Source organism: Coregonus lavaretus (assembly GCF_964263955.1).
Source record: "Coregonus lavaretus genome assembly, chromosome: 10".
Taxonomy (NCBI): Eukaryota; Metazoa; Chordata; class Actinopteri; order Salmoniformes; family Salmonidae; genus Coregonus; species Coregonus lavaretus.
The window spans coordinates 46,449,564-46,469,614 of NC_139997.1; the positions used below are offsets into that span (position 1 = coordinate 46,449,564).

The following is a 20,051-nucleotide window of genomic DNA, read 5'->3' on the forward strand; positions in this document are numbered from 1 at the left end:
GACACTTCTGTCTGAGTCAGTCTGCAGATCAGAATTCTCCTCTGCCTCTTTAAGTTTGATCCGACCCTGTTCATAGGTAGCTGTGAAAAGAAAAACGTAGAATTGCATGGCAATTTTTTCTCGGACCTGCAAATACGATGATAGATTCATGCAATGCTTTTACTATAAATTAGATATTTCCACCACCAGTGGCGGCTCCTGAAAAAATTCTCAGGGGGGGCAATTTTTCTGATGATTTAGGTGACCTACACACATTTTAAAAAAGATATGTCCAGCAACAACATGAAGACAGGGGCAGCATATAAGTCAATACCAGAAGCATTTATTGACTGATCTCAAAAGTGTTGGCTTACCAGGGTTGGTGGAGCCCTCAGTTTCATCTTTGCCTCGCAAAGCTAACTCAAACACTCCGCAAAACTTCACACACTGGATTAGCCGGCTGAGGATGTGGCGGTTCTTGCTAATGTCGTAGTAAATATATTTGTTATAGTGAATATGGAATATGATATGTTGAGTAAAATGTTGTGCTAAGATCTATTTAGGTCAGGAGCTGGTTATAAGTTCTGTTCCTATCCAATAACAATGGACAAAAGGGTCCTATCTTGTCAGCCTTGTCAGTTTCAGTTCTCCAGTAAACTTGTGATTATCAACACTAACCTCATCGTTGTGGCGGCGGACAGCTAGCCTGTATCCCTCATCCAGTTGAGTGGGAATGTTCACTCTCCCCAAAGCAGACAATCTCAAACAGCTATCCATGTGGGTCTTTGACAGCTCATGTTTCTTAATCTTTCCTGAAAGATGGTGCATGTCCGTTACACACCAGTCGCTGTCCAAGCGGTGCTGTCTGCCGTGCCGCCTTCAGGGTGAAAGAGTAAGCAGGGGGTAGCAGAAGACTGCATTAGCTACATCGCAGCCTGCTAGCCAGGTTTTTCGTTCGTACCAATTTTTGGAAAATCCTCGGGTGTAGGACTTCCCCCCTTTAGTAGAAACCTGTTGAATTATTAAATTTGGTCTGGGAGGTCCTAATTGTTTCGTTGCCAATTTATCTTGATTTGTTCGCCGACAAAAAGTAACTTATTTCAAAGAGACAATCGAGTTGCACTGAACGCTATAGCCATCTTGATAGTAGTACGTGAATTGATTGATGAGGCTACCCGCTCTTTTCTTAGTTACGTTCATGGTTACGTTACGTATGACGAAAGCGCGTAAGTGCAAGCCCTCAGAAACCCATAGAGATTGTATTGAAAGCTCTGATATTTGAAAAAAATAGATTTTCCATGGGAGTCTATGACAGACTTCTGGGCGATTTTCAACCTGACTGAAATCGCCCCAAAAGGGGGGGGGGGCCATTTGAAGCACGACTTTAGCCTGATTGGACATTTAGTGGCACTGTGGCAGATCAGACGTCTAGATTACAACACTGATAACTACTGTTGCCGTGATATAATTGATTAGAAAAAAAATCCCTTCCTTTTCCCGTTTGGCAGTGCGTCGCCCATATCGCCCTATTGAACACACCGCCCCTGTCCACCACTACTCTTAGTAGGAAGAAGAACCGTTTTTCAAAACTGCACATCTAAGGCTCTGCTCTGTCCAAGAAGTGAGGGTAAACGGTAGACATGTTCTCTGTTATCCACTTTGTTTTAATTATTATTTTGGGTATAGGAGAGGGTCACTTGTTTTTTTTTCAAGGGTTCAGGCAGGGTTTAGGTGAAATATATTTTGCTGAAGGGAGGGCCATCCATTTTCATTTCAGAGAGGTCCGATTTTCTCCAAGTAACCCTTATTATAAATAACATTCACTCCCTAACATTAATGACTTTCAGCTCCAAATGCAGTTGTAAAACGCAGTTTATTTCTATAGTCTATCTAGCGTTTTGAAAATGCATCACCGTTTATGGCAGCGGTTGTGCACGCATGTTCGAGTGTGCACACGTGCATGTGCGTGCCGGGGGGTTAAAAAGTTTGAAAACCACTGGGATGCATGATAGTGGAGTTGGGATGGATATAGTAATGGTAGTCCACAGTATTTCTTACAATCAATTTTTACTGGAATTGTGTTGGTCATTGTTAATAAGTGCAGCAATTATTCATTTCGAAATGGTTTGGCAAAATACTTTACTCAGATTGTGCTGCTTTCCATTATTTTTGTAATAATTGCTCAACGAGTCTATGACCGCGGTTGCAGTAAAAACATTTTAGGGGTGCCCGTTTTTTAGTTTGAGCACATGTCCCCCAAAAGGCCTGTGCACGGCCCTGCATTGGCGTATTTCACTCAAACAGTTTTTCTTTCACTTTCTAACACCTGTTGATGACGCGAAATGAGTTTGCGCGCCCTTAGCCAACTCAGTGCGCCTTGTTAGAGTATACAGTTGCCTTGCGGTAGGCGTAGAAGACAGTGAACACGGAAGACAGTTCCGGGTTCATTATTCACAGTAGACAGTAGTCGTTATCATTCTGTAGTTCGTCATGGCACTTTTAATGGATAACCAATTTGGAGAACTTCCAGTCGACAAAGCAGTGGATACAAAGTTCTTCTTGGAGTCAGTGGCATATCTTCCGCCTTTTTTTGGTGAGTACAGACAGTATACCTGAACGGCCGGTAGACGACCTGTTGACTATCACATTCATTGGTCTTCATGAAACTGGAGAGGCGCTCAAGTTGTCTCACCGTCACCGATACCTTAGAAAATATCGTCACTTCATTCTCGTTTTGTTTCACTTTTCATGATTATCTTCCCATATAACGACATTTAGAAATAGACAAAACTAAATGAAAAACAATCAATTTAAATTGTTATTTTGTCTAAGAAACCAACACAGGTTTGATACAGTTGGCTAGACATTGTCATTGACCTTATTGAATAAACAACAAATGACGTTGAGTGAGTACAGCGCCGTTATAATCACTTTGTTAACGTCAGAGTTGCATAAAGATGACCATCACATCATACTAATGTAGTAGGCCTACCATAATAACCGGTTATGACATTTTGAATGATCCGCAAATAAACTCTTTGTGGATGGCTCAATCATAGGCTCATCTTGGGATTTAAATGCGCTAGTGTTTGTGTGGTAACAACCTTGCTCGATGTTGTTTTTACATCTTGGAAATGTCAATGAATAGTCTTAGCATAAAGTGTAATAATATGATTTTAACACCAAGGAAGGATTGTATTGGGGTGGTAAAACCAAAGGGCAAGAGGAGCCATGTGAATTTGTATGCAGCTGCTGTAGCTTCTATCTCCTCCCACACTGCACGCAGCATTGGCCTCCTTGTGACTTTATACTATATGAATGGACCCTTTTCTCTATTGATTGCACAACAAGAAACGTTCATATAATTCCCATAAGCATTGTGGGAGAATAAGTGTTATTTCTATTCTATTCTTTCCTCCCCCAAGGATGTTTCTACGGCTACATCCAAGATGCTGTGTCTGCATTTACTCATAACTGCTTGGTTGCATTTCAATCCAATGTTTTGTCCTTCTCTTTCTTCTTTCCAGACTGCCTGGGGTCAAAAGTATTTGTTCCTATTAAATCAGACATCAGTGGCAATATAACAGTAAGTATGTTTTCGACACACTCTAATTGTGCCTTAAAATAAGAGTAACCCTACAGCAACATATGCCTATAACAAATGCCTACGTCTATACATTTTGTTGGTAATATTTTCCTTCCAGAAAATCAGAAGTGTGTATGACAAGGACCCTGCCAAGTATGCAACACTACAGCAGATAGTGGAGTCAGAGAAGGAGGCATACGGCACAGAGTGGCCCAAAGTGGGAGCCACCTTGGCCCTGATGTGGCTGAAGAGGTGAGCTCAGAATCATCTCATCTGAATGTGTTTAAGGCTGCATTTACACAGGCAGCCCAATACTGATCTTGTTTTCACAATTCTGATATTTTTTTCACTAATTGGTCTTTTGACCAATCAGGTCAGCTCTGAAAAAGTTCTGATGTGAAAAAATCTGATGTGATTGGTCAAAAGATTGAATTGGGCTGCCTAGAGGCGGTGAAATGGTGTGCTTATTTCTAGATAGAGATCTGCACGTCTTGAATAATGTTGTGTCTGAAATCAAATGAGTTAAGATGATTGTCCTCTCTCCCGCAGAGGTCTCCGTTTCATCCAGATCCTGCTGCAGAGCTTGGCAGACGGAGAGAAAGACGAAAACAACCCTAACCTCATCCGTGTCAACATCACCAAAGCCTACGACCAGGCCCTGAAGAAATACCACGGCTGGCTAGTGCAGAAGATATTTAAGGCGAGACCATGTGACTAGAGTCATGTGGTAGCATAGTCTTGACCTATCCTTTTACCCGTGACTTGGTGTTCTACTTAACCCTGGTTCTCAAGCACCTCTGAGTGTATTTATTTCATATTGAACTTAATTCACCCAAAGCGAAACATTTATACATGTAATAACTGAAAACTACAGAATTGAATTTGAATGTAGATTAACTGCTCAGCCAAGGTGTAGTAACTATGTAACAACTGGATTGATCTTTGTCCCCTCCAGGCGGCGTTGCTTGCAGCACCCTACAAGTCAGACTTTATAAAGGCCCTGTCAAAAGGTCAAGAGGTCACAGAGGAGGACTGCATGGCTAATGTACGCCAGTTCCTCGTCAATTACACGGCCACAGTGGATGCCATCTATGAGATGTACACAATGCTGAATGCAGAGCTGGACTATAGCGTTTGATGTCCCCCATACTGGACCGCAGCAGCATCCTGCATGTTACTTTCTTTCAGTCTTCTATTTTTCATCCTTTCTCTCAGGTGATGGAACATTCCAGCTTTTGAGGATTGAGGACTTTATTTCAAAGAAGCCATTTTTATTAGTGTGACCATTTTTATGATTCATTTTATTTCCCTCCTTTTAAGTCCCTCCCTACTGAATGTTGATAGCTTGGCCCCTGGTGAGGTGCTGCTGGAGGGAAAGTGGCATATTCCGTGTTGAGTGTTTTCTAAATTCAAGAAATGTAAAAAAGGCAGGAATGGTACAGGTCTTGTTGTTTAAGCCTATTAAGCAGTCTGCTGCAGTTACACATGATCCACTATCAGGTAAGAGACATTTAGAAGTGATATCCTGAGAGCTGGTCAGTGTTATTCTAGGACTGTATCTCTCTGTGGGAGGGGAGAGTGTTTCTGCTAATGATTCAAGACTCATGAAATCCCTACTGTAACTCTGCCCTGAAACATGAGATAGTACCCTCACTGCCCTGTAGCTAGGGGAAAAGTCAACTACCCCGTGCCTTTAGAGATTTTAACCAGCATTAGTGGTTTTAATGCTTAGTGCTGTCTATTGTGTGACGTTTTGTTTGTGGCTTTTGCATGTTTGTTAGAACAACTGAATCTTTGAGTAGGGTTGCACTTCCTTCATGTCTTTTTGAAATACATATTTTCAATCCCTTCAATTTTTTCGACACATTATGCATTTGACATTTTAGTCATTTAGCAGATGCTCTTATTCAGAGCAACTAACAGTTAGTGTATTAATCTTAAGGTAGCTAAGAGCGACAACCGCATCTCACAGTCATAGTAAGCAACAAAAAAAATAGTAGCTATCAGCAAAGTCAGTGCTAGACAATGCCAAACAGTATTTGGCACATGCATTTACATGTCAGTTTCATTCACTTTACGGTGTTGTACTTCATGTGATTTTGAAAGCTTGCTGTAATAGCAATATTTTATTTTATTTCAATGGTACTGTATTTGCTAATTGTTGGTTATTCTATAGTGCTGGTGAATCAAAAGAACAAAATTGATTGGCTCAAATCAGTTCAAAGAGCATGGTCAATGCAATCTATTTATTTATTTGCGAGATACACGCTTGTGTTTGTCCTGTATGTATACCTGGAATATGGTTATGTGCATTGATAACATTGAAGTGATTTTTCTCTTCCAAAGACTCCCCACTGGCAAACAGTTCAGGTCAATCACGACCAAAACATCCCCCCACCTGAACAGCTTCTTCCCCCATGCCGTGGCCCTTACCAACCAGTCACAATTATCTCCTCATTCATGGACTAGGCACCCTGCACTTTCATAGAACTGCACATTGCTCCCGGTGTGGTCATCTGCTGCAATAGCCCATCTGTGACCAAGATCGATGAGTTGTGACTTCCGAGATGCCATTCTGCACACCACTGTTGTACTGCACCGGTATTTGTCTGTTTGTGGCCCTCCTGTTAGCTTGCATGATTCTTGCCATTCTCCTTCGACCTCTCTCATCAACAAGCTGTTTTCGCCCACAGGACTGCTGCTGACTGGATGTTTTTTATTTGTCGCACCATTCTCGGTAAACCCTAGAACCTGTCATGTGTGTAAAGCCCAGGAGTGCGGCCGTTTCTGAGATATTGTTTCCGGCGTTCCTGGCCCCGACGATCATACCACGTTCTAATTCGCTTAGGTCACTTGCCCATTGTAACGTTCAATCGAACAGTAACTGAATGCCTCGATGCCTGTCTGCTTGCTTTATATAGCAAGCCACGGCCACGTGACTCACTCTGTAGGAGCGATCCATTTTCGTGAACTGGCCGGTGAGTGTATATTTCCCCTATAGCACATCATCCCGTAAATTGCTTTATTTATACAGCTATACATGTACAATTCATAATGTAGCTTATAGTATTTATAGTGTAGTCTGTAGTTTTTAGCATGTTGTTCATTGTCTACATACTGTATGTGGATTGTGTAAATTCTGCATCTATATAGCTTGTCCGTATATTCTGTTTGTCTGTCTGTATATTCTGTTTATTGTGGCAGTACCATTTCACAGAGTCAAATTCCTGTACATGCTAACGTATTTGGCGAATAAAAGTGATTCTGATTTATCTATGAATAACCTGGAGATTTCTATATATATATTGCATTTTTAAGATTAAAAGGGGTTCTGTGTATTGAGTCACCTTAGTGTCTTTCATCACTTTGTACTTAAACCAGCTACTTCCTCAACCCGTCATAAGAAGCAATTCACTTGTCAACCTCATGGAGGAGACATTTACTAAATGTTCATTCATTAATTGTGCCCTTCTCATGGGATGCAGTTGCAACTTCTATCCAACAGTGGTCACCTGTTTGTTTACACGCAACAAAAAAACTACTATGTCATTTTTTCTTCTAAGTGTCACTTCACAATGATAAAATAATTGACAATAAACCACATTGTGGACCACTAAAATAGAATTGAGACACATAAAACATTCATAGTCAAACATGGTACATATCAGTTATTATACATTAGGTAATCTAAACAAAAAACTAAGTACAGTAGAGAAAAGGACATTTAGGCATTTACATTTTTGTTACCTGATAAAATGTCAAAAAAGTTATTATTTTCATCTAGACTGTTAAAATTATAATTTTGGCTGGACAGCTGACAGAAAAATATCAACCCTAATGTCATTGTATAACCCACAGTAAAGTATGTATGTGCTGTAGATAAAGGGGCATAAAATACTGGAACACTTTCACTCTCTACATTTACTCAGCATCGTTATTTCCAATAGCATTACACAGTCAGGATAGTAGGATGACTGCTCTAATGAGAACCTTCCCCTTTTCACCAATACTTTCCCCATATTCCACTGACTCTCATCCCCATTGTCTTCCCTTTCACTTTCTTCCTCCATTATCTCCCCTCTGGTGCTGTCCCTGAGGGACTGTGGTGGTGCTAGAGGATAGAGTGGCTCCTGTCCGTCTAATCCTGTGTGAGTGTGTGCTGTTCAGGGCAAACAGGCCCCGTAATCCTGCAGGTTTATCACCACAGCTGCCTCAGGGTCCAGCCAGGAACCAGGACAGACAGGGAGGAACAGGACGGGAAGTCCCCAAGCAAGGCAGACAAAACACCAGAGACGGGGCCTCACCGACAGCTCCACCTTTACGACAGGCGTACTCAACACCTAAACGCTTTGAAGAAACAGCTTAATCAACAACCCCTATTTACAGCAGGGGTGTCAAACATGCAGCCCCCAATCTGATTTATTGCTGCCCCCATGTGCGCCTAACATGTATGTATCAAATAAATAAAAAATCCAATCAAATGTTATTTGTCACATGCTTCGTAAACATGCTTCAACTAAGTGAAATGCTTACTTACGGATCCTTTTCCAACAATGCAGAGTTAAAGATAAACAAACAGAAATAGTGACACAAGAAATAAATACACAGTGAATAACGAGTAAAAATAACATATACAGGGAGTACCAGTGCAGAATTGATGTGCATGAGTACGAGGTAATTGAGGTACCTATGTACATATACAGTTGAAGTCGGACGTTTACATACACTTAAGTTGGAGTCATTAAAACTCGTTTTTCAACCACTCCACAAATAGTTTTGGCAAGTCGGTTAGGACATCTACTTTGTGCATGACACAAGTAATTTTTCCAACATTTGTTTACAGACAGATTATTTCACTTAAGTTGACTGTGCCTTTAAACAGCTTGGAAAATTCCAGAAAATGATGTCATGGCTTTAGAAGCTTCTGATAGGCTAATTGACATCATTTGAGTCAATTGGAGGTGTATCTGTGGATGTATTTCAAGGCCTACCTTCAAACTCAGTGCCTCTTTGCTTGACATCATGGGAAAATCAAAAGAAATCAGAAAAAAAATTGTAGACCTCCACAAGTCTGGTTCATCCTTGGGAGCAATTTCCAAATCCTGAAAGTACCACGTTCATCTGTACAAACAATAGTATACAAGTATAAACACCATGGGACCACGCAGCCATTATACCGCTCAGGAAGGAGACGCGTTCTGTATCCTAGAGATGAATGTACTTTGCAAATCAACAACAGCAAAGGACCTTGTGAAGATGCTGGAGGAAACAGGTACAAAAGTATCTATATCCACAGTAAAACGAGTCCTATATCGGCATAACCTGAATGGCCGCTCAGCAAGGAAGAAGCCACTGCTCCAAAATAAAAAAGCCAGACTACAGTTTGCAACTGCACATGGGGACAAAGATCATACTTTTTGGAGAAATGTCCTCTGGTCTGATGAAACAAAAATAGAACTGTTTGGCCATAATGACCATCGTTATGTTTTGAGGAAAAAGGGGAACGCTTGCAAGCCGAAGAACACCATCCCAACCGTGAAGCACGGGGGTGGCAGCATCATACTGTGGGGGTGTTTTGCTGCAGGAGGGACTGGTGCACTTCACTAAATAGATGGCATCATGAGGAAGGAAAATTATGTGGATATATTGAAGCAACATCTCAACACATCAGTCAGGAAGTTAAACCTTGGTCGCAAATGGGTCTTCCAAATGGACAATGACCCCAAGCATACTTCCAAAGTTGTGGCAAAATGGCCTAAGGACAACAAAGTCAAGGTATTGGAGTGGCCATCACAAAGCCCTGACCTCAATCCTATAGAACATTTGTGGGCAGAACTGAAAAAGCGTGTAAGCAAGGAGGCCTACAAACCTGACTCAGTTACACCAGCTCTGTCAGGAGGAATGGGCCAAAATTCACCCAACTTATTGTGGGAAGCTTGTGGAAGGCTACCCGAAACTTTGACCCAAGTTAAACAATTTAAAGGCAATGCTACCAAATACTAATTGAGTATATTTAAACTTCTGACCCACTGGGAATGTGATGAAATAAATAAAAGCTGAAATAAATCATTCTCTCTACTATTATTCTGACATTTCACATTCTTAAAATAAAGTGGTGATCCTAACTGACCTAAGACAGGGAACTTTTACTAGGATAAATGTTAGGAATTGTGAAAAACTGAGTTTAAATGTATTTGGCTAAGGTGTATGTAAACTTCGACTTCAACTGTAGGTAGGGTTAAAGTGACTAGGCAACAGGATAGACCGTAGCAGCAGCGTATGTGGTGAGTGTGAAATTGTGTGTGTGTGTGAGGCGTCGGTATGCAAGTGTGTGTGTGTGTGGGCATATATAGTGTGTGTGTATTGGTGTCAGTGTAACTATGTGTGAGCATAGAGTCACCACCCTCCAACGCCTTGCGCTCGGGTGCCATGCAGTTGCCGTGCCAAACGGTGATTCAGCCAGTCAAGATGCTTTCAATGGTGCAGCTGTAGAACTTTGAGGATCTGAAGGCCCATGCCAAATCTTTTCAGCCTCCTCAGAGGGAAGAGGAGTGGCCCATGTTAATTCCTTAGTGATGTGGACACAGAGGAACTTGAAGCTCTCGACCCACTCTACTACAGCCCCATCGATGTGGATGTGAGCTTTTTACATATGTAAGCAGAGGTGTTTTATTGATTTATTTTCTTCTTTTTTTTAACACTTGTCTGACTCACCTGATGTTTGCATTAATATAAATGGCCCTTCAGCAAAACTGACTGACATGCCTGATTTACAGTAGCATCACATCTTTTGTGAGCTGACATTTTGGAAATGATAGGCCAGTTAAAACGATGGGGGCATGGAAATGATGCAGAACCAGGACTGAAGGCACAGAGCCTCCAGGCTAATTATTCAGAGTTGGCTAACCCATTTCTGAATAATGGGATGATAAATATTATTAAAAGTAATATATTATTTCGCATTGATCCTGAGGAGAGCATGCATTTTTCCACACAAATGCAACACCGCAGGGAGAGGAGTGAGGGGCGGCCTATGGATTTCCATATATATATATATATATATATATATATATATATATACACACACACACACACACACACACACACGACTCTTTCAAGGATGCACTAGCTCCAAGCTACCCCAATGACTAAATAGTTGTATTTTTATTTTCTTCTTATTTTTTTATATCGGTCAGTGATGTAACCTCAGCAGCCGGCTTCAGTGCAACCACCTCTTCCTATATGCAGTATACTCCTTCTTTCTCCAAAGCCTAGTGCTGCCTAGCTGTCTTCTTTCCTTCTCTGTCCATCCTGGATTACTTCTGAAAGTGGTAAGGGGGATGTGTGTGGATAAAGACATGTACAGAACATTGAGATCTAGTACGTGCTCTCAGAGATGTGAGCTGGGTTGATTGGGTTGTTAGCAGATGGGTCACACTGAAAGATGATTAGCTGCTGAGTCCATTTGGGTCACTGTACTAAGCCTAGAGAATATTTAGAGGACCCAAAGAGGCTCAGAGAAACATAATGTTTATGTTGGGTCTTTCTACATTCTCTCCGACATTTTCTTTCTCTCGCAACATATAACAGTGCATTCGGAAAGTATTCAGACCCCTTGACTTTTTTCACATTTTGTTACGTTACAACCTTATTCTAAAATTGATTAAATCACCTCAAGCTACACACTATACTCCATAATAACAAAGCAAAAATAGGTTTAGAAATATTAGCAAATTTAATATATAAAATAAATTACTGAAATATTACATTTACATAAGTATTCAGACCCTTTACTCAGTACTTTGTTGAAGCACCTTTGGCAGCGATTACAGACTCAAGTCTTCTTGGATATGACGCTACAAGCTTGGCACACCTGTATTTGGGGAGTTTCTCCCATTCTTCTCTGCAGATCCTCTCAAGCTCTGTCAGGTTGGATGGAGAGCGTTGCTGCACAGCTATTTTCAGGTCTCTCTAGAGATGTTCGATCGGGTTCAAGTCCAGGCTCTGGCTGGGCCACTCAAGGACATTCAGACTTGGCCTGAAGCCACTCCTGCGTTGTCTTGGCTCTATGCTTAGGGTTGTTGTCCTGTTGGAAGGTGAACCTTCACCCCTGTCTGAGGTCCTGAGCAGGTTTTCATCAAGGATCTCTGTACTTTGTGCCGTTCCTCTTTCCCTCGATCCTGACTAGTCTCCCAGTCCCTGCCGCTGAAAAACATCCCCACAGCATGATGCTTCCACCACCCTTCACCGTAGGGATGGTGCCAGGTTACCTCCAGACGTGACTCTTGGCATTCAGGCCAAGGAGTTCAATCTTGGTTTCATCAGACCAGAGAATCTTGTTTCTCATGGTCTGAAAGTCCTTTAGGTGCCTTTTGGCAAACTCCAAGTGGGCTGTGCCTTTTACTGAGAAGTTGCTTCCGTCTGGCCACTCTTGGTATCCTTCCCCAGATCTGTGCCTCGACACAATCCTGTCTCGGAGCCCTACAGACAATTCCTTCGACCTCATGGCTTGGTTTTTGCTCTGACATGCACTGTGAACTGTGGGACCTTATATAGACAGGTGTGTGCCTTTCCAAATAATGTCCAATCAATTGAATTTACCACAGGTGGACTCCAATCAAGTTGTAGAAACATCTCAAGGATGATCAATGGAAACAGGATGCACCAGAGCTCAATTTCAAGTCTCATAGCAAAGGGTCTGAATACCTATGTAAATAAGGTCTGTTTTTTATTTTTTATAAATTTGCAAAGATTTCTAAAAACCTGTTTTTGCTTTGTCATTATGGGGTATTGTGTGTAGATTGATGAGGACATTTTTTTATTTAATCAATTTTAGAATAAGGCTGTAATGTAACAAAATGCGTAAAAAGGGAAGGGGTCTGAATACTTTCCGAATGCACTGTATGAAACACACCCTGGAATAATAAAATAAAATAATTAAACTTCGGAGCACTTGGAAATAACATTTTTGCTTCTTTGTATTTTATCTGAATGCAGTTGAGTCTAACTGCTTTCTTGCCTGTAGTGTTTCAACTTGTACACCTAAACAAAAACAAAGTGCTGGGATTAGAAGAAAAAAAATATTTATTTGACAATCTTAATTAAGAATAGGGGATTGGGAATGGGAGTCTGGGGTTATGCATGTACTCATGTAAATGTAGTAATTTCAGCATGTTTGTAGAGTTAAATACCTGTTAAATATTGTAATTGCACTTCATAATCATGGAGTCAGTTATGTACATTGTCAACCAACAAAATCCTGACTGACTGGTGGAAAAGAAAAAAAGTCATTATCTTTGACAGTGCTGACATATAAAGAGCTTCTTTATATAGCCATACTTCTCAGGCATCAGATAGACCACTACAAAGAAACTACATCTTATTTTCAGAAAGAAAACATTGACAGAAAACCAGTGAATTATACTGTAAGAAATGCCTGTTCTCCAGTGCATCCAGTGATCAGTAAGGGCACCTCTCCAGTGAACTCGATTCATTTGTAAACCAATGATCTACCATGGAATACTTCAATTTGATAGTCATGCCTTCAGTTTGAAAACGCAGTTCTCCTGTCTCTGGAAAACTATCAGGGGGACTCCTGTTGATTAAGGTAGTGTTTTTGTGATTGATGACCTAAATGATGAATGATGAATGTCAACCAAAGCTAAGAGAATAGCAAAATGTGAACAAATCAGAGAATCAAAATGACACATCTTGTCCTCAATGTCCCAGTGTTGTTTTGGGTAAAACATGATAATTGTCATTCCAAAAAATTAAAATGATCAAACATCAAGGTGATGGCAATCAGATATCTGGCCTGTGACATGGGGCCTAGCAACAGTGTGGTAACAGACAGTAATAATTGAAGAGAAGACAAAACAACAAAAAAGGTCAATCATTATATAAAGACATTCTCCATTAGCAGCCAACACAGGTTGTGTCTAACAAAAATACAAAAAAAAGATTCAAGTTTAAGTTTTTCTTTTGAAAATAAAACAGTTCCCTGACACATTTCTCCACATCTAAATCAACCCATTCTCTGCTGTTCTTACAGCAGTGCATTATAATCAGTGACCTTTATTGGTCAGTTAAGTTGGGCCCTTGTATACCCTAAGTATATACCATTTTCCAGTTGTATTTTTTTGCACTTTGTAAAGGGCATTAGGAGGATTGCCTGCGCATCACCTTTTCACCTTACTTCAATTGACAACATTTTTAAATGGTTTCAAAATTTAACAATGGACAGATGGAAAAAAACAAGCTCCAAAACACATTATTCTGACTTGGTGCACAGCACTGGAATCTTCTGAGGAACAACTGGCAGATGTGAACTGATTCTCTGATTGATCAACAAATCCTCCGTAATGAAATCATTAAGACGTCAAATAAGATGACCCTGCAGGTCAGTCATGATTATCATTACCCTTTTAAGGTTTACAACACTTGGTCAAATTCAAACCACATAGCCCTCTACCAATACAACACACACACGCTAAATAAAAAGGTACCGTACGTTTCTCATTCTGAGGTGGTCTCTTCAAAATGACACACCTTCATCCATAGAGTTCCTGTTATATAGAATATTTCAGTCCGAGTGCCCTGTGTGGACACATCCGGTCTTATCTGAACACAGGCAGCTGAATGTGGGTGTGTTGTAGGTTGTGGTCTAGTAGCTGTGGCATCCCCACCGCCTCGTAGCCCCGGCCCAGCATACGCTCCTTGATGCAGGGCGGGTGGATCTCACTGATCAGGCACTCCAGAGACTGCAGGCTGCTGCTCAGCACAGAAGTGTGGCACAGGCTGGTGCTGGGCAGCCCATAACAGAGGCCCAGGCTTTGGTCTGTGCCGTAGGCCTGGGGGTGAGGATGGTGGTGGGGGTGGAGCTGGGGGTTGGGGTGATGGTTTGGGTGAGGGTGGGGTTGGGAGAGCCCCATGTCTCTGGCCCGGCCCATAGAGGAACCAGGCACCAGCTCCTGAGGGTTGTAACAGTCACTGTCCGGGGTGACCAGAACACTGTTCCAGGGAGGGGCGAAGTACTGGCCCACAGAGAACTCCCCATGCATGGCAGCACAGTTCAGAGGGGAGGAGCTAACCCGGTCCTGCCCAATCCCTGCTCCTGCCCCGTTAGTGCCTGCACTGAGGGGGTGGGGCCTATAGGAGAGCTGTGCTGAGCAGGCCAAAGGGAGACATGTCTCTGGAGAGCGGCTGACCACGGCCCCTCCCCCGCTGCCCATCTGAGCATTGTTGTACATCCTTAGCGCCCCCTGTTGGTAGTGCTGCTGTTGTTGTTTGTGCTGCCACATGCTATAGTCCACTCTGTCCAGGTAGCCAGCCTTGGCCATGTCTGCGCTCTGGGTGGGCAGCACAGCCCCAGAGTATGCCAGGCTACTCTGGGGCGCTACTCCCCAGGTAAAGCCAGAGTCTGAGCAGGCCACAGCGGCCACAGCCTGGCGGGAGGGGCTTGGCTGGGCCTCTCCCCCGTGCTGCAGGGCCTGGCTGTGGGGGTAGGAGTGTCTGTTCATCTGCCTCAGCAGGTTATGGACGTCCAGGTCCGATTGGGGGGCCAGAGTCTGCCCTACCGGGGTGGGGATGACAGAAGCAGCCACAATGATATTAGAGGGAACAGACATATTGGGCCTGTCAGGAGGCTTGCAGGAGCCCATGTGGTAGGCTTTCTGCTGCCCGTGTCTGTTGTTACTGAGAGGGTTGTATGGTGCCACTGCAGTTTGGGCAGGGGAATGTTTAGTCCTCTTGCCCTCAGAGTTTTTCAGCACGCCTTTGACTACAGAGACGGAGGCCTTTACAACGCCCAGTAGGCCCTGGTAGCCTCCTGAATAGTGAGTGTAGCGCTGGGTGCATGTGGTGTCCAGGCCGTTGACCATCCTGTTGAGCTGCTTGTGCTGCGGCACTCTGATGTTGGATGGAAAGATCTTGATGGACAGGGGGCTGCTGGCCGTCTTCTGGGCAAAGGCATCCAGCTCTGCAGGGGATGGATACCGAGGGCCATTCATGGAGGCCAGCTCACCTGTAACACAAACAAAGAAATGGTTAGCCTATACTTCCATAAGATTTTGCTTACACAAAGTGCCTGGTTATAAAAGTACAAGAGCAGGCTTGATGATACTAGCCAGCTGGGACTGTGACTAAAATAAAGAAAATCAGTTTATCAATATAGGCCGTTTTGCCAAAACACTCCTTGTGATAAATATTCCAACAGATAAAGTGTGTCAGAACAGAGAACACAATGTCCAAGGACCAGAGCGGAGACAAGAGGAATAGCCCAATAAAAACACACTTATTGTAATATCTCTTCCATTTCCCTTTCACACTCTCCAGTTTCACCTCCCTCCCCCTCCCTTTAGGAAGATGAACCGTTGACATCTGCATCTCTTTTAAACTCATTATTGGGAGGGAGACACCTCCGGCACTGTTTGATCAGTGCTTTATGAAATGAATTCAGACTTATTTCAACCCAGAATTGGATTACCCTGGGAAATCAGGGAGAGGAGCAGGAGGCAGCCGGGTAGAGAGGGAAAGACAATTTTGATGCAGTGGCTCAAGTGGGATTCATTTGGTGACATTTGGCCATGAAACTACCGTCAGATATGCCTAGTTAAAAGCTGAGGCGGATGGATCTGGATGTTAAGAAATTACAGCTGTACTGTGTGTTCCCTGTTACATGTGTTCCCTGTTTCTATTGTAGGCCAATCTAAACCGAATCCTAAAGTTGTAGTTTCTCAAAGCCAGAAAGACAATATAAAATCTGATGAGAAGAATCATTAATTGTATTCCTTGTCATTTCTCACCATTACATCTTTAAAATGTCATTGGTGAACACGTTTGACCATGTAGCCCACATCCAACCATCTCTAATGAGACTTGAATATGAAGATAGTTGTCATGGCCAAAAACTTTTTTCAAGTAACTCACAAGGTTCCCTAAAAATAAGTTGAAATTGACCAAAGTATTTGGTCTCCACCATTCTTTATTTCACTGTTAAAATTACAGAACCTTTATTTTTGATTCAGAACTTAATATATCCATTTAAATCAGAAAATAAACAGAAATGGCATTGACAAAGTTATTGACACCCTAGACTTTGCACAGCCTTTGGTCAAAATAACTGCAATCAAGTGCTTCCTATAGCCATCGATGAGCTTCCTGCACCTCTGTACAGGCAGTTTGGCCCACTCCTCTTGTGCAAACTGCTCCAGTTCTCCCAGATTTGAAGGGTGGGATTTAGATCTGGACTCATTGGTGTGCTTTACAAAAAGCTCTAATTTGGTCTCATCTGTCTACAAGACATTCTCCCAGAAGGATTTTGGCATGTTCAGATGTGTTCTGGCAAATTGCAGTCAGGCTTTCTTATGTCTCTCTAAGCAAGGGGGTCCTCCTGGGTCTCCTACCATATAACCCCCTTTTATTGAGTTTGCGACGGATGGTGCAAGTTGAAACTGTCGCACCTTGTGTCTGAAGGTCAGCTTGAATCTGTGTGGTAGTTGATCGAGGTGCTTTCTCCACCATTCAAACAATCCTACGCCGCAATCTTCCATCAAGTTCTCTCTTGCGGCCATGTCCAGAGAGGTTGCTACAGTGGCATGGGCCTTACACTTCTTGATAACATTACGTATGGTGGAAACAGGAACATCAAGGTCTCTGGACATGGACTTGTAGCCTTGAGATTGTCCATGCTTGGCTACAATCTTGTGTCTGACCTCCTCAGATAAATCTCTGGTTTTCTTTCTTTTCTCCATGCTCATTGCGGTACACACAGTGACACAAAACAGGAGAACGAGAACTTTTCTCTATTCAAACTGGTTGAATGCATACTTTTTATATTACACGCACCTGCAACTCACCACAGGTGAGTTCAATTCCAAAGTAAAGGAGAATCACCTGTTTGAAATCAAATTATTTCTAACTACTTCTAGAAGGTGCCAATAATATTGTCCGGGCCATTTTAGGATTTCTTTGTGGAATAAGCTAACATTTAGTAAATTATTCAGATTGTTTTGTTTTGGTCAACTGCAAAACTAAGACATACAGTACCAGTCAAAAATTTGGACACCTACTCATTCCAGGTTTTTTCTTTATTTTTACTATTTTCTAGGTTGTAGAATAATAGTGAAGATATCAAACTATGAAATAACACATATGAAATCATGTGGTAAACAAAAAAGTGTTAAACAAATCAAAATATGTTTTATATTTGAGATTCTTCTAAGTAGCCACCATTTGCCTTGATGTCAGCTTTGCACACTCTTGGCATTCTCTCAACCAGCTTCATGATGTAGTCACCTTGAATGCATTTCAATTAACAGGTGTGCCTTGTTAAAAGTAAATGTAATGCGTTTGAGCCAATCAGTTGTGTTGGTAAAAGACCAAGTCCATATTATGGCAAGAACAGCTCAAATAAGCAAAGAGAAATGACAGTCCATCATTACTTTAAGACATGAAGGTCAGTCAATGCGGAAAATATCAAGAACTTTGAAAGTTTCTTCAAGTGCAGTTGCAAAAACCATCAAGCGCTATGATGAAACTGGCACTCATGAGGACCGCCACAGGAATGGAAGACCCACCCAGAGTTACCTCTGCTGCAGAGGATAAGTTCAATAGTTCATTAGAGTTACCAGCCTCAGATTGCAGCCCAAGTAAATGCTTCACAGAGTTCAAGTAACAGACACATCTCAACATCAACTGCTCAGAGGAGACTGCGTGAATCAGGCCTTCATGGTTGAATCGCTGTAAAGAAACCACTACTAAAAGGACACTAATAAGAAGAAGAGACTTGCTTGGACCAAGAAACATGAGCAATGGACATTAGACCGGTGGAAAATCGGTCCTTTGGTCTGAGTCCAAATTTGTGATTTTTGGTTCCAACCGCCATGTCTTTGTGAGACGCAGTGTAGGTGAACGGATGATCTCTGCATGTGTGGTTCCCACCGTGAAGCCTGGAGGAGGTGTGATGGTGTTTTGCTGGTGACATTGTCTGTGATTTATTTAGAATTCAAGGCACACAAAACCAGCATGGCTACCACAGCATTATGCAGCGATACGCCATCCCATCTGGTGTGCGCTTAGTGGGACTATCATTTTGTTTTCAACAGGACAATGACACAAAACACACCTCTAGGTTGTGTAAGGGCTATTTGACCAAGGAGAGTGATTGAGTGCTGCATCAGATGACCTGGCCTCTACAAAATCACCCGACCTCAACCCAATTGAGATGGTTTGGGATGAGTTGGACCGCAGTGAAGGAAAAGCAGCCAACAAGTGCTCAGCATATGTGGGAACTCCTTCAAGACTGTTGGAAAAGCATTCCTCATGAAGCTGGTTGAGAGAATGCCAAGAGTGTACAAAGCTGTCATCAAGGCAAAGGGTGGCTACTTTGAAGAATCTCAAATATAATATACAGTGGGGAGAACAAGTATTTGATACACTGCCGATTTTGCAGGTTTTCCTACTTACAAAGCATGTAGAGGTCTGTAATTTTTATCATAGGTACACTTCAACTGTGAGAGACGGAATCTAAAACAAAAATCCAGAAAATCACATTGTATGATTTTTAAATAATTAATTTGCATTTTATTGCATGACATAAGTATTTGATCACCTACCAACCAGTAAGAATTCCGGCTCTCACAGACCTGTTAGTTTTTCTTTAAGAAGCCCTCCTGTTCTCCACTCATTACCTGTATTAACTGCACCTGTTCGAACTCGTTACCTGTATAAAAGACACCTGTCCACACACTCAATCAAACAGACTCCAACCTCTCCACAATGGCCAAGACCAGAGAGCTGTGTAAGGACATCAGGGATAAAATTGTAGACCTGCACAAGGCTGGGATGGGCTACAGGACAATAGGCAAGCAGCTTGATGAGAAGGCAACAACTGTTGGCGCAATTATTAGAAAATGGAAGAAGTTCAAGATGACGGTCAATCACCCTCGGTCTGGTGCTCCATGCAAGATCTCACCTCGTGGGGCATCAATGATCATGAGGAAGGTGAGGGATCAGCCCAGAACTACACGGCAAGACCTGGTCAATGACCTGAAGAGAGCTGGGATCACAGTCTCAAAGAAAACCATTAACACACTACGCCGTCATGGATTAAAATCCTGCAGCGCACGCAAGGTCCCCCTGCTCAAGCCAACGCATGTCCAGGCCCGTCTGAAGTTTGCCAATGACCATCTGGATGATCCAGAGGAGGAATGGGATAAGGTAATGTGGTCTGATGAGACAAAAATATAGCTTTTTGGTCTAAACTCCACTCGCCGTGTTTGGAGGAAGAAGAAGGATGAGTACAACCCCAAGAACACCATCCCAACCGTGAAGCATGGAGGTGGAAACATCATTCTTTGGGGATGCTTTTCTGCAAAGGGGACAGGACGACTGCACCGTATTGAGGGGAGGATGGATGGGGCCATGTATCGCGAGATCTTGGCCAACAACCTCCTTCCCTCAGTAAGAGCATTGAAGATGGGTCGTG

At 42.5% G+C, this 20,051-nt stretch overlaps 2 protein-coding genes across 3 annotated transcripts in view; one reads left to right on the plus strand and one right to left on the minus strand.

The window, feature by feature from the left end:
* The first annotated feature begins 2,370 nt into the window (after positions 1-2,370).
* On the plus strand, positions 2,371-6,837 carry LOC311136654 (glycolipid transfer protein-like). Its single transcript, XM_084170865.1, has 5 exons — positions 2,371-2,572; positions 3,507-3,565; positions 3,684-3,817; positions 4,115-4,265; positions 4,521-6,837. The coding sequence occupies exons 1-5, from the start codon at positions 2,470-2,472 to the stop codon at positions 4,701-4,703; spliced, it is 630 nt and encodes a 209-aa protein (XP_084026991.1). The 5' UTR covers positions 2,371-2,469; the 3' UTR covers positions 4,704-6,837.
* Positions 6,838-12,637: 5,800 nt separating this feature from the next.
* The window catches only part of LOC311136652 (protein FAM222A-like), a 34,962-nt gene continuing 27,548 nt past the window's right edge, over positions 12,638-20,051 (minus strand). For both annotated transcript variants that reach the window (XM_084170862.1, XM_084170863.1), the window contains exon 3: positions 12,638-15,587. In XM_084170862.1, the coding sequence (XP_084026988.1) occupies positions 14,182-15,587 (1,406 nt within the window). In that variant the 3' untranslated portion in view covers positions 12,638-14,181. The remainder of the gene's footprint in view (positions 15,588-20,051) is intronic.